General features: G+C 43.4%; 1 protein-coding gene across 6 annotated transcripts in view; it reads right to left on the reverse strand.

The window, feature by feature from the left end:
- Nucleotides 1-10,132: 10,132 nt before the first annotated feature.
- Nucleotides 10,133-12,551, reverse strand: part of rbpjl (recombination signal binding protein for immunoglobulin kappa J region-like) — a 28,309-nt gene continuing 25,890 nt past the window's right edge. For 4 of the 6 annotated variants that reach the window (XM_085160419.1, XM_085160418.1, XM_085160417.1 and 1 more), the window contains one exon: nucleotides 10,134-12,189. In XM_085160419.1, coding sequence (XP_085016545.1) covers nucleotides 11,889-12,189 — 301 coding nt within the window. In that variant the 3' untranslated portion in view covers nucleotides 10,134-11,888. Of the gene's footprint in view, nucleotides 12,190-12,551 lie in introns of all 6 variants that reach the window. The other 2 variants (XM_085160415.1, XM_085160420.1) reach the window with 2 other exon arrangements.

A 12,551-nucleotide genomic window follows, 5' to 3' on the forward strand; every position in this document is an offset into this window, starting at 1 on the left:
TACATCAGTCAGACAGCGCACACAGACCTACAGGATACACACACTTAAGCCAAGCATACTCATATTAGTAAATATGCAAACACATAGTCAGACTCGGGGAGCATCTCGCCACACATTTTTTCTCTCTCTCCCTCTCCTTATTTATGAACAAGTGATATATTCTCTCCACCTGTCTAAGCGACACACACAGAGTACACCCCTAGTTATGCACAGACATCTATGGGTGCACTAAGATTCGTTACATGGAATGTAAATGGAGCTGGCTCCAGAGAAAAGAGGTTAAAAATATTTAACCAACTCAAAAAACTACAGGCAGATGTTGTCCTTTTACAAGAGACCCACAGACCTCTTAGAGGTTCGAATGAACTTAAAACACCTGAGTTTCCTAATGTGTTCTCAGCCTGTTATAATTCTAGACAAAGGGGAGTAGCAATTTTAATTCATAAAAAAATTAATTTCACAGTACTCGATACAGTTATAGATCCAGAGGGCAGATTCTTAATCATTAATCTATCTATACTTGATAAAAATCTATGTATTGTAAGTGTATATGGTCCAAATGTTGATGATCCCTCATTCTTTCACGGTTTTTTCAGTGCACTCTCTGAACACTTAGATGGCACACTTGTGCTTGGAGGCGACCTCAACCTTGGACTGAATGAAGAAATGGATAGGCTCAATACAGCAGGAACTCAGCGTAATTGGCAGTCCACAAATATAATCAAACAGTATATGAGCGACTTTGGTCTTTGCGATGCATGGCGCTCCCTTCACCCCACCAGTAAGGAATATACTTTTTTCTCACATGTTTATCACTCCTACTCTCGTCTGGATTATTTTTTGGTCAGCAGCTCACTGCTGAGCGACATTTCAGACATTGAGATTCATCCTATAGCTGTCAGCGATCATGCTCCTGTATCTCTAACACTAATGCACAAGAATAATACTATGCCAAGTAAAAACTGGAGATTTAATACATCACTGCTTAATGATGAAGACTTTATTAAATATTTTAAAAAAGAGTGGACTTCATATTTAGACTTTAATGACACTCCCGGAACATCAGCTTCTGTTTTATGGGAAGCAGGGAAAGCTGTGATGAGAGGTAAAATAATTTCTTTCTCATCACATAAAAAGAAAAAAGAAAACAAAAATATTCAGGAATTAGAAAAAAACATCAAATCACTAGAAGAAGCCTACGCGTCCCACCAAGATCAGGAAACATTGAACAAAATACGCAAAACAAAACTAGAATTAAATGAGATAATTGATAGAAAAACAAAATTCTTAGTACAAAGACTACGCTTACAAAATTATGAACATAGTAATAAATCCGGTAAATTTCTAGCAAACCAGTTAAAAATAAATAAAGAAAAAACAACTATATGTGCTGTTCAAGATTCATCTGGGAACACAATATATGAACCGAAACAAATAAACAACATTTTCAGGGATTTCTATAAAACGTTGTATTCACCACAAATAAACCCATCTAAAAAGGAAATTGATCAATTTTTAGACAACATAACTCTCCCAAAATTATTAGAATCTCAAGCAATGGCACTGGATTCGCCACTGACATCAGGTGAACTCCAGGAAGCCCTGATAAATATGTCCAATAATAAGGCTCCAGGTCCAGACGGCTTTCCTGCAGAATTCTACAAAGAATTCTGGACGATTCTAGCACCAGTTTTTTACAGAACGTTGTTAGAAATCAAAGAAAAGGGCAGACTTCCATCAAATATGAATTCTGCAAACATTAATCTCCTGCTAAAACCAGGCAAAGACCCTGTATATCCCTCAAGCTATCGTCCAATATCCCTTATTAATGTAGACCTCAAAATAATCTGCAAAGCTCTCTCGAAGAGACTAGAGAAAATAACCCCCCTCTTAATTCATCCTGACCAAACTGGTTTCATAAAAGGTAGGCACTCATCAACAAATACACGTAGATTACTTAATTTGATAGACTACTCATACAGTAAAAACCTTGAAACTACAATATTTTCCTTAGATGCAGAAAAAGCGTTTGACAGAGTTAACTGGAAATTTCTATTTGCAACTTTACACAAATTTGGTTTTGGATCTTCTTTCATCAACTGGTTAAAAATATTATATAATTCCCCAACAGCTTGTGTCAGAACAAATGACCAGACATCCTCCAGCTTATGTCTCCTGAGGGGCACCAGGCAGGGATGCCCACTCTCCCCTTCACTGTTTGCAATTTTTATCGAACCACTAGCAGCAGCAATTAGACAGAATTCAGCAATTAAGGGCATAAAATGCAAGAACGTAGAACATAAAATCAGCCTTTATGCTGATGATGTGTTACTCTTTCTCCAAAATTCACAAACCAATATCACTGGGGTGATTGAATTGATAAACTCTTTTGCAAGAATATCAGATTACTCAATTAACTGGTCAAAATCTACAGTCCTTCCTATTAATTGCTGCTTCCATAATTCCTCTTCTACTCCACTGCAATCGGGAAATATAAAATATTTAGGTATTAATATTTCTCCCAAGCTTGCAGATCTAACTAAATTAAACCATACCCCACTTTTAAAGAAAGTAGAAGGTGATCTGGCTAGATGGAAATGTCTACCCATATCACTCATGGGAAGGGTTGCTGCTATAAAAATGATGGTATTACCAAAAATAAATTATTTATTCTCAATGATCCCAACTAAACCGCCGCAAGATTGGTTCAGATCTCTAGATTCATATATGTCCAAATTCCTTTGGAAAAATAAGCCCCCACGTATAAGCTTAAAAACACTACAAAAGACCAAGGATAAAGGAGGATTAGAACTACCTAACTTTCAGCACTACTTCTTAGCCAACAGGCTTCAGTTTATCTCAGGATGGCTAAAACATACCCTCTTAGATGAACCTTGGCTAGATGTAGAACAAGCACTTTGCAATAATCTAGAGATTTCAGATCTACCATTTATCAGCTCAAACATCCAACGACATGAATGCTTCAAAAGCATCAACATCAGCTCTTCTCTGACAGCATGGTGGGAGTTTCTGAAGTTGACAGAGTCTTCATTAATCCCATGCAAACGTACACCTATCTGGAACAACCCTGACATATTACAAAACAATAATATGATAAACTTTTCAGATTGGAATGGTAAAGGAATCAAATATGTAGAACATATACTAGAAGGAACAGAATTTATTTCATTTGACAGACTAGTTACACAATATGGGATCAACAAGAAAAGATTTTTAGAATATCAACAAATTAAATCCATAATAAAAAAGAAATTTAAACTGGGTCAAGTTGAACTACAAACACCACCAAGTGTGGTTCAATTTTTTACTCTTAAAACCCCCAAATTACTATCCAAAATATACAGAATGCTTTCTAAAACAGATGAATCAATATCACTTCCTATTGCAAAATGGGAAGCGGATTTATCAGTTAACTTAGACCAAAACTTCTGGTCTCAGATTTGCTTAAAAACCTTTCATCTAATCAGAAATCCCAGTCTTCAATTAATTCAATACAAAATACTACATAGAGTGCACTATACAGGTCATCGGATGTTCAAGATGGGCTTTGCATCTACCAACAACTGCTCACACTGCCAAACCAATTCACCGGACAATTATATCCACGCTCTTTGGTTCTGTCCACCAGTTCAGAAGTTTTGGCGCGAGATATGTGAAGACTTATCAAAGTGTCTGAAATGTAACATTCCAACTTCCCCCTTAGTGTGTTTGTTGGGCAGCTTAGATAATGTCACTTCAGAAAAGAATATAGCCCATATGGTTTTCACTGCTCTATGCATAGCCAAGAAAACAGTCCTCATGAACTGGAAAAATAAAAACAATCTTAATTCTAACCAATATAGAAATTATCTATTAGATTACATTAGTCTTGATACAGCCTCTGCCACCACATCAGATCAATCGCTCTGGGCTCCTCTGATCAGCTCCATCACCTAGTGGGGGTGGGGGGTCATATTTTGGTCTCGCCTTCACTGTTGTGATTGGTGTGGGGGTAGGGTCAGGCTTGGGGCGTCGGGGGGTTCCCCGGGAGCATCTTCCTTGGGGGGCTCAACCCGGGGTAGCGGTCATGGCCAATTAGGGGCTCTGTTGGCTCTTAGGTGACGGCTTCCTCGTGGCTACGTGCAGCGGGGCTAGGGGAGGGTCTGTGCTGACGGACGGGGGTTACTGACCTGGTAGCCTGGCTGCCCCTGGGTGGGTCCGGGACGGGCGTGAGGTTCTGGGGGCGCTCCGGCTCTGGCCTGGGGCCCTGGCCGGGCCTCGGGGGCCTGGGTCCTGGTTGGTGTGTTGCCGGGGTTGTGGGCCGGTGGGTATATGGGGGCCCGCCACTGGCGCAGGGTGCCGCCGGTGCGCCGAGCCAGCTGGGGGGCTCTTCAACTGGTGGGGGGGGGGTTGTCACATCTTGCAGGGGCTTTCCTCTCTCAGGAACTCTCTCTGCAAGAGGGGGAGATACAGGAGAGGTGGAGGAAGATCTCAGCCTGGGCGTCTATTGTCTTATGTAGTCTGGAAGATGAGTGGATGATGGGGTGGGTGCAGTTTTCTCTGTTGTGGGGTTGAGTGGACTGCCCCGGGCTCTGTGGGGCCGGGCGGCGCCGCTGCGCTGGGCCCCGGTTCGGATGGGCCTGGGCCCCCCTTCCCTGGTGGGTCGCGGAGTATGGGGGTGCCTACTGGGGTCAGCGGGGGAGCTGGCCCCAGGGAGGGGTCACTTGCTCCTCCCTTCCTTCCCTCCCCATCTCCAGCTGCCTCCCTCTTCCCGCTCCACCACAACCACCCACACATGCAGGGCCTTGGAGTGGGGGTGTGTCACCAGGGTGCAGAGGAGGTAACCCCCCCCCCTCTGTCCCCTTCTGGCTGCCTCTGCCTCAATTTTATCCCGCAACTTAGACATTCACATTACTCACATTCTCATTACACATAAATATAGGATCTTGGGGGTGGGCACGCTACACGGAATCCCAATTACCATCAGGGTGTACACCTCACCCCCGGCGTCGTTGCCCACCTCTCAATTTTAAATACACGTAGACATTGAGGGCTAGCAGGAGGGACTATGCGCTTACCTGCTGCTCTCTGGCAGGTAGCTCCATGCCCTCCTGGGTTTTAAACGCACCTTAGAACACACATACATCAACACTACAATGAGCGGGTGGAGGGAGGTTAGGAGTCTTCTCTCACCCTCGTTCTCTGCTTTCTGCTGGAGCAGGGGGGCTAGGAGGAGGAGTTGGCCGTCCAACTGGGGTCCGGAGTGTGGGGCCTCCCTGCTGCTGCGGAGTCGGGGCGGTCTGCTTCTCCCCACTGCAGGGAAAAGGGTAACACAACCTGGGTCTGGGTGCAGTTCCCCCCTCCAGGGGCAAGGGTACCTAGACCCGGTTCGTAGAGTACGCTTGGGGAGTGTGATTGTGTGTACAGCGTCTCTTTATGTCTGTCTCCACGTTGGTTGAGTGTGGAGTAAGTGCATATGAGAGCATGAGGGTGGGAATGGATGTTTGTATCTGTGTGTGCCTGTATGTCTGTGTCTGTATGTCAGGTTGGGTATCAGATGCCACCTCTCTGAGGACAGCTCAGGCCCTCCAAGGTTTGGAGGCCTATCTCCCCCCACCACTTCCCCTGCCGGGGGCGGACTCCCTCAGACGTCGGTGCGTTGGTGGTTCTTTGTGTCCGGGGGTGGGCGTCCGGGTACACACCGGCTCACTCCTTGGCGGCTGCTTATCGGGGCCTGGAGCCTGGGGCTCGCTTGGGCCACTTCGGAGGTGGGGTGCCCCCGGCCTCTCGGCCTGGGGCTCGGTCACTCAGGCACAGCTGGCTGCCGGCGGAGCTCACGGGCACGTCACTGCAGCCCCCCCTGGCTTCTGCTCCGTGGCTGCTGGGTGACCCCTCATCTGGGACTCTCCTCAGCTCTTTCTGGGACAGTGGCGCGGCTGCCCCTCTGTTGGTCTTCCTTGGTCTCTTGTGTTCTGGGGGCCTCTGGATGTCTGGGGTTTTGATCTCCTCCATACCTGCTTCATGCCCTGGAGGACGGGGCAGTGGCCCCCCACACCCTCTAGCAGATCATTACATGAGGGAACCTTTTAAGAAAACAAGCGCGTCCATGCTCACAGGTGTACACACGGGTGATCACACACACAAACTACACCCTTTTTGGCTCCTACCTCAATGCACACTGTGCTGTCGATCTTACGTGCTGCACAATAATGTTTAATATTTAGTATTTACTGTCATATTCCCATATATCATTGTGATGTGGTTTATTGTATTACTCTCGTTTTCTTCTGCTTGTTTTCTTTTTTCTTTCTCAACAGGTGATCCAGGTGATCGATATATGTATTTTTTTTTTTTTTTTTCTTCTGCTTATTCTGTTGGTTTTTGTTTTTTGCCCTTCTCCCCCGTCCCTCTTCTCAACTGTTTTTCTTCCCCTCTTTCTTTCTCCCTTTTCTTTCCCCCAGTCAAGTCTGTCCCGTATTCAGCAAGTGAAAATAAAATAAAGAATAAAAGGTGAATCAAATGGACCATTACGGCAAAGCTGGGATGGTCAATTTGGTAAAGAAAATCCGTTGGGCATCTTTCTTCGCCTTTAGACAATAATTCTGATGGCAAAAGAACCAAACGGGACAGGCAAAAAAAAAAAAAAAAAAAAAAAAAAAAAAAAAAAAAAAAGAGATGGTCTTTCCCTTTTCACGTAAATGGCCTCCTTGACTCCGCCCTCAAACCAGCGTTCCTTCCTGTCCAGGATGTTACATCCTCATCATTGAAAGAGTGTCCACTGGCCTGTAGGTGTAAATAGTCTGCAGAGTCCTGGCCTGATGAAGCAGCTCTTCTGTGTTGTGCCATCCTCTTCACCAGAGGTTGTTTGGTTTCCCCGATGTATAAATCCTGGCAATCCTCCTGCACTTAACAGCGTACACTATGTTACTCTGTTTGTGTCGGGGGACCCGATCGTTGGGGTGGACCAGTTTTTGGCGCAGCGTGTTTTGGGGTTTGTTGTTCCTTCAGTGGGCTGGTTTCAGTCATTATGCAAATGTCCTGTTTATAAGATTGAAACCTGCAGTCAGCTGAGACTGAAGACGTCACCTGGATGATGACGAAACGTTTCTCCCAGAAAACGCTACGTCCAGATGAACAGAATCAACTTTTGGAGATTTATTTTCCTGGATGATTGAGAATGCATCAAGACGATAAATTGTATATTTTAAATTATATTTTATTATAAATATTTTTATTTATAGTCTGAGCAATGGACTACCAGAATCTTTTGTGTAACTCTACACATTTATCATGTATTTTCACTGGTCCAGCCCACTCCACATCAAAGTGGGCTGTGTGTGTCCCACCATGTTAATGACTTTAACATCCCTGCAATAAGTTTTTATGATTAGTAAAAGTGTAACTAAGATTTTTTCCTATGTGACGTCTTTGACTCCAATTCCAGTTGAAATAAATGAGAATATTATGTGATGAATTTTTAAAGTTTTGTGAGGTTTGGCATGAAAATCCTTCAAAAACAGTAAATTAATTTGTTTATTTGTTTTTAATTCCTGCCTGTAGTGCAGGCAGACATTTACAGTGAACTATAAGGGGAACATATAAGGTGATTTTTAGTATAAAAACAGATTTTTAATTGGAATATGATGTAGGAGCAGTCTGCGTTGTGACTGGCCGGTTGGTCGTGTATGAAGGTCTGGTGGTCTCTGAGTTTCTCGACCCTCCCTCTCTTCACATCTTGTTTTTGTGGAGCTCTCTCTCTCTCACACATTGTTGCTGAGTTCCTCTCAGGTCATCAGATTAATATCTGCCTGCTGTTCTTCAGAACAGGTGCAGTGAAGTCACATTTTCACTCAGATAAAAAGAAACTGCAGGCGGGGAGAAATCACTGCAGCGACGCAGCTTTAACAAATATGTATAAGCTCCAGCTTATCTCACTTACACGCATATTAAATCAGGTGACTTGTGTTTTTTGGATTGTTGCTTAATCTCAGTGAAGAATGAGCTTCCACAGATAGCGCCGTGTTAAGAATGAGAAGTATGCGAAGGCTGAAAAGAATGAACTTTGGGGTTTACAACAGAGCGATACGGCGATGCGGGAGGTCCTGCCATGCCTCTGTCATGATCACCTGCTTCACTTGGTGGGAACAAAAGAGCTTTTGGTTGTTCTTTTCAGCCCAAATTTAATTACTTGTAGTTTTACTTCCAAGAATCAAACATGCAGCAGGAACAAAGTGTAGAAACAAGTCAAGTGAAGTCAGATTTGCTGGTTTGGTGACTTCAGTCGTAACCTGACACTTTGATTAACTCGATTAACAAAATAAGAATGAAGATTAAAGTGTGAGGGAGGCTGTCATCACCGCGCTGCTTACATCTTCTCTAATGTGTGGCGCAACAGAAGATCACACACAGTTCAAACTACAAAAGGGAACACACAAACCCATTTACCCCTGACAAACAGTCAAATTCCAGTCTGCTTATCCACGTCCGGGTCGTGGGGGGGCTGGAACCTATACCCGGCTGAGACACTGCAGACAGGCTGTCGCTGGGCCAGACAACCATTCACACTTACGGTCAGCTTGGAGTCACCGGTTTACCCCATCTGTGTGATTGGAGGTGGAGTACCTGGAGAGTTTACAGAGAAAAGCCCCAGACTGGATCAGAATCAGTAAAACTAAATGATGAACGTGTGATGAATGTCCACTTAGTGTCTATTATTAACTTTCTTCTTCTTTTGCTGTGGGGATCACCACGGCAGATCATCTGCCTCCATCTGACCCGACCCTCAGCATGCTCCTCCTTTTCTACCTTCATGAATCTTCTCTCTCTTCTTCCTCTTTTCCTCCTGCAGGCAGCTCCATCTCCAGCGTGTTTAGTCCAGCGTATCCACCCTCCCTCCTCAGCACGTCCAAATCATCTCAGCCTCTAACTTTGCTCGACCTGAGGTGGCGGACTTATTTCTAATCCTGCTCGCTCCCAGTGAACATCTATTCAATTCAATTCAATTCAATTTTATTTATATAGCGCCAAATCACAACAAATGTCGCCTCAAGGCGCTTCATAGATACAGAGAAAAGCCCAACAATCATATGACCCCCTATGAACAGCACTTTGGCGACAGTGGGAAGGAAAAACTCGCTTTTAACAGGAAGAAACCTCCGGCAGAACCAGGCTCAGGGAGGGGCGGGGCCATCTGCTGCGACCGGTTGGGGTGAGAGAAGGAAGACAGGATAAAAGACATGCTGTGGAAGAGAGACAGAGATTAATAACAGATACGATTCAATACAGAGAGGTCTGTTAATACATAGTGAGTGAGAAAGGTGACTGGAAAGGAAAAACTCAATGCATCATGGGAATCCCCCGGCAGCCTACATCTATTGCAGCATAACTAAGGGAGGATTCAGGGTCACCTGGTCCAGCCCTAACTATATGCTTTAGCAAAAAGGAAGGTTTTAAGCCTAATCTTAAAAGTAGAGATAGTGTCTGTCTCCTGAATCCAAACTGGAAGCTGGTTCCACAGAAGAGGGGCCTGAAAACTGAAGGCTCTGCCTCCCATTCTACTTTTAAATACTCTAGGAACAACAAGTAGGCCTGCAGAGCGAGAGCGAAGTGCTCTAATAGGGTGATATGGTACTACAAGGTCATTAAGATAAGATGGGGCCTGATTATTTAAGACCTTGTATGTGAGGAGCAGGATTTTGAATTCAATTCTGGATTTAACAGGAAGCCAATGAAGGGAAGCCAAAACAGGAGAAATATGCTCTCTCTTTCTAGTCCCTGTCAGGACTCTTGCTGCAGCATTTTGGATTAGCTGAAGGCTTTTCAGTGAGTTTTTTGGACATCCTGATAATAATGAATTGCAGTAGTCCAGCCTGGAAGTAATAAATGCATGAACTAGTTTTTCAGCGTCACTCTGAGACAGGATATTTCTAATTTTAGAGATGTTGCGCAAATGGAAGAACGCAGTCTTACATATTTGTTTAATATGTGCGTTGAAGGACATATCCTGGTCAAAAATGACTCCAAGGTTCCTCACAGTGTTACTGGAGGCCAAGGTAATGCCATCCAGAGTAAGAATCTGGTTAGATACCATATTTCTAAGCTTTTCAGCTTGCTGCTGGAGATGTTCAACATCTGAACATCTCCAGCTGTTTCACATCACTGTTAACTCTGGATGTTTCTGATCCAATATGGAAACGTCATTTTTAATAATCCACATGTTTGTTTTCTCAATGATTTTGCACCTGTGCATCACGATATAAGACTTCATTATTGAAATGCATATTATTCTGTATAATTCTTTCCTTGAGTTATTTAAAATAATACATTTTAATGCTAAACAACTTGAAATAATACTGAAGTAAAAAAAGTACCAAATGATTTCTTGTCTAATATTCTGATTTCCTGTTGGTCTCCTCTCTCCAACCTTGGTCTTAGTCCCGTTTGTGCTGCTCTGTTGGGAATAAAATGCTGGAAATATCACTGGTGTGTGACATGTAACACAGAATAATATTTTCACAAGATTTTAGATTTATAAAACAAACAGGCCTTGTTCTATTTGATCATTTGACAACAGGTTTTATTGTTTTGACTGTTCGACACTCAGATATTTCTTGAGTCCATCACTCACCGGAGCAGCGCCTCTGCTGACACTTTGATAACTTGAACTGTAATTCTTCCCGTGGGTTTAATATATTAACATTAACATTCACACACAACCAGTGAGAGACTGACACCCACACTGTTCGTCACAGAATATTGGGTTCAAAAACATCGTTTTACTTTGCTCTCAACTCACATCCATCCATGAGAGAAACACATCCCCCCCTTCACTGTGATTCTTTCTAATGCATTTTTTCTTCTTCTTTTCATTTTTGAATCATATTGAAGGTTTTACTGCCGCAGAGACCCTGAACACATCATACAGGACACACAGTGTTTCTCTGGTGGTGATAACTCACAGTGTGTTTGCTCACACTCAGCACTCATTTGCACTTCAAAACCAGGAACACTGATAAAGTGATGTTTAATGTTCAGTGTCCTTCGTAGACTCTGCGGTGAAAGTCTCTTTATCGGCCTCCCGTCAGTGAGGTCAAAGGTTAGTCAAGCTTCACTAGCACCTGATTTTGGAACGCAGGTGCAGCTGCAGCTGATCTTCTTTAAATGATCACATGAAAATATTCAGATGTGATGAAAGCTCAGGTTTTATCTGTTCTTATTTTGGATGGTTGCCGTCATTACCTAAGAAATGTATAAAAAAACAAATTTTCCTTAAACTCACATATTATTATTAATGTCAAGACTTCTTCCTGCCAGCGTGTTTTCATCACACTGCTGATCCACTGAGATCCACACAGCTGTACATCCAAGTCTGCGCTTCGGTTTTGGTGTTGAAACGTCTCTTTTTTATTAGTCTGCCACTAATTAGCAGGTAAGCAGATTAACAGATGTGATCACATCTGGCTCCAAAATAATAGTGAGGCTGAGGTCGAACTGCGTACGTGGAAGCTTCAACAGAGAGACATCAGTGACATCAGGGGGCGTCGGCCATTCTTTTTTTCCCATTTCATCTCCTGTTTCCTGTTAACACTTGTCTAAAGTTATTAAAGGCTTTTAAAATATACAATTTTTGTCAAAGAACTTTGTGCTGAAGCCTCGATTAGAAATCACAGATATGAAAAGTGTCGCGTTAGTTTCAGTCACGTGACCGAGGAACCTGTTTTCATTCGTGTGCACTCGTACTCATGTAAACATAAGATTTTCTTACTGAGCTTGAAGAAAACGCTTTCATTTTAATGTGCAGAGCAGATGGAAGGACGGTAATTATGATGTCACACCTGTCTCCAGTTCAGCTATTTGTACACTTTCTGTGATTCCTGTGAACAAACGAACTAACTCTGCATGAAGAGGTGAAAATTGGCTCTGGTGAACTCCTGATGGATGGCCTCCAACAGGATGTCATCGTCTTGTCCTACACCCATCCCTCCTTCTCTCTTCCCTCCTCCGGCTGTGATTCGGGCCGACGGGGGCGGCTGGAGCTCAGGCGTGTAGGTGAAACTGTAGGAGGTGCGATATATCAGTCCATCCAGTCGGACGAGAGACAGAGGGACGGTGATGACGCGCCGCAGACAGCGCCAGCCGTCGCTGAAAACCGAAACATCGGGAACGACGCAGAGCAGAGATTTGGGAGACCTGAGAGGAAAAACAAGGATATGAAAGTCAGAGCTGTGGTCTGGAAAATAAATGAGAAGACAAACTTCGAAAGTTGCTGACTGCTGTAAAGGTGTAAGGAGCAGGAAGCCCCAAAAATGAACCAAACAAATGATCTGATCACATATAAAACAGATAAAGTGAAGTTTTTAAAGACATTAATCTTGAAATGAAACTCATCTGTATGAACTGTGTTGTAGAAAGATGCAAAAAGAAAAAAATACAGTAAAAGGTATAAAAATGTGACACATACAAATGCCTAATACTTCTTCAGTTTCTCCTTTCTGAGAATTTGAATGAAGCTGTTTAAGTTAACGAGTATAAACTAAACAGAAACGTGTGGC

The sequence above is a fragment of the Neolamprologus multifasciatus genome, chromosome 5 (assembly GCF_963576455.1).
Source record: "Neolamprologus multifasciatus chromosome 5, fNeoMul1.2, whole genome shotgun sequence".
NCBI lineage: Eukaryota > Metazoa > Chordata > Actinopteri > Cichliformes > Cichlidae > Neolamprologus > Neolamprologus multifasciatus.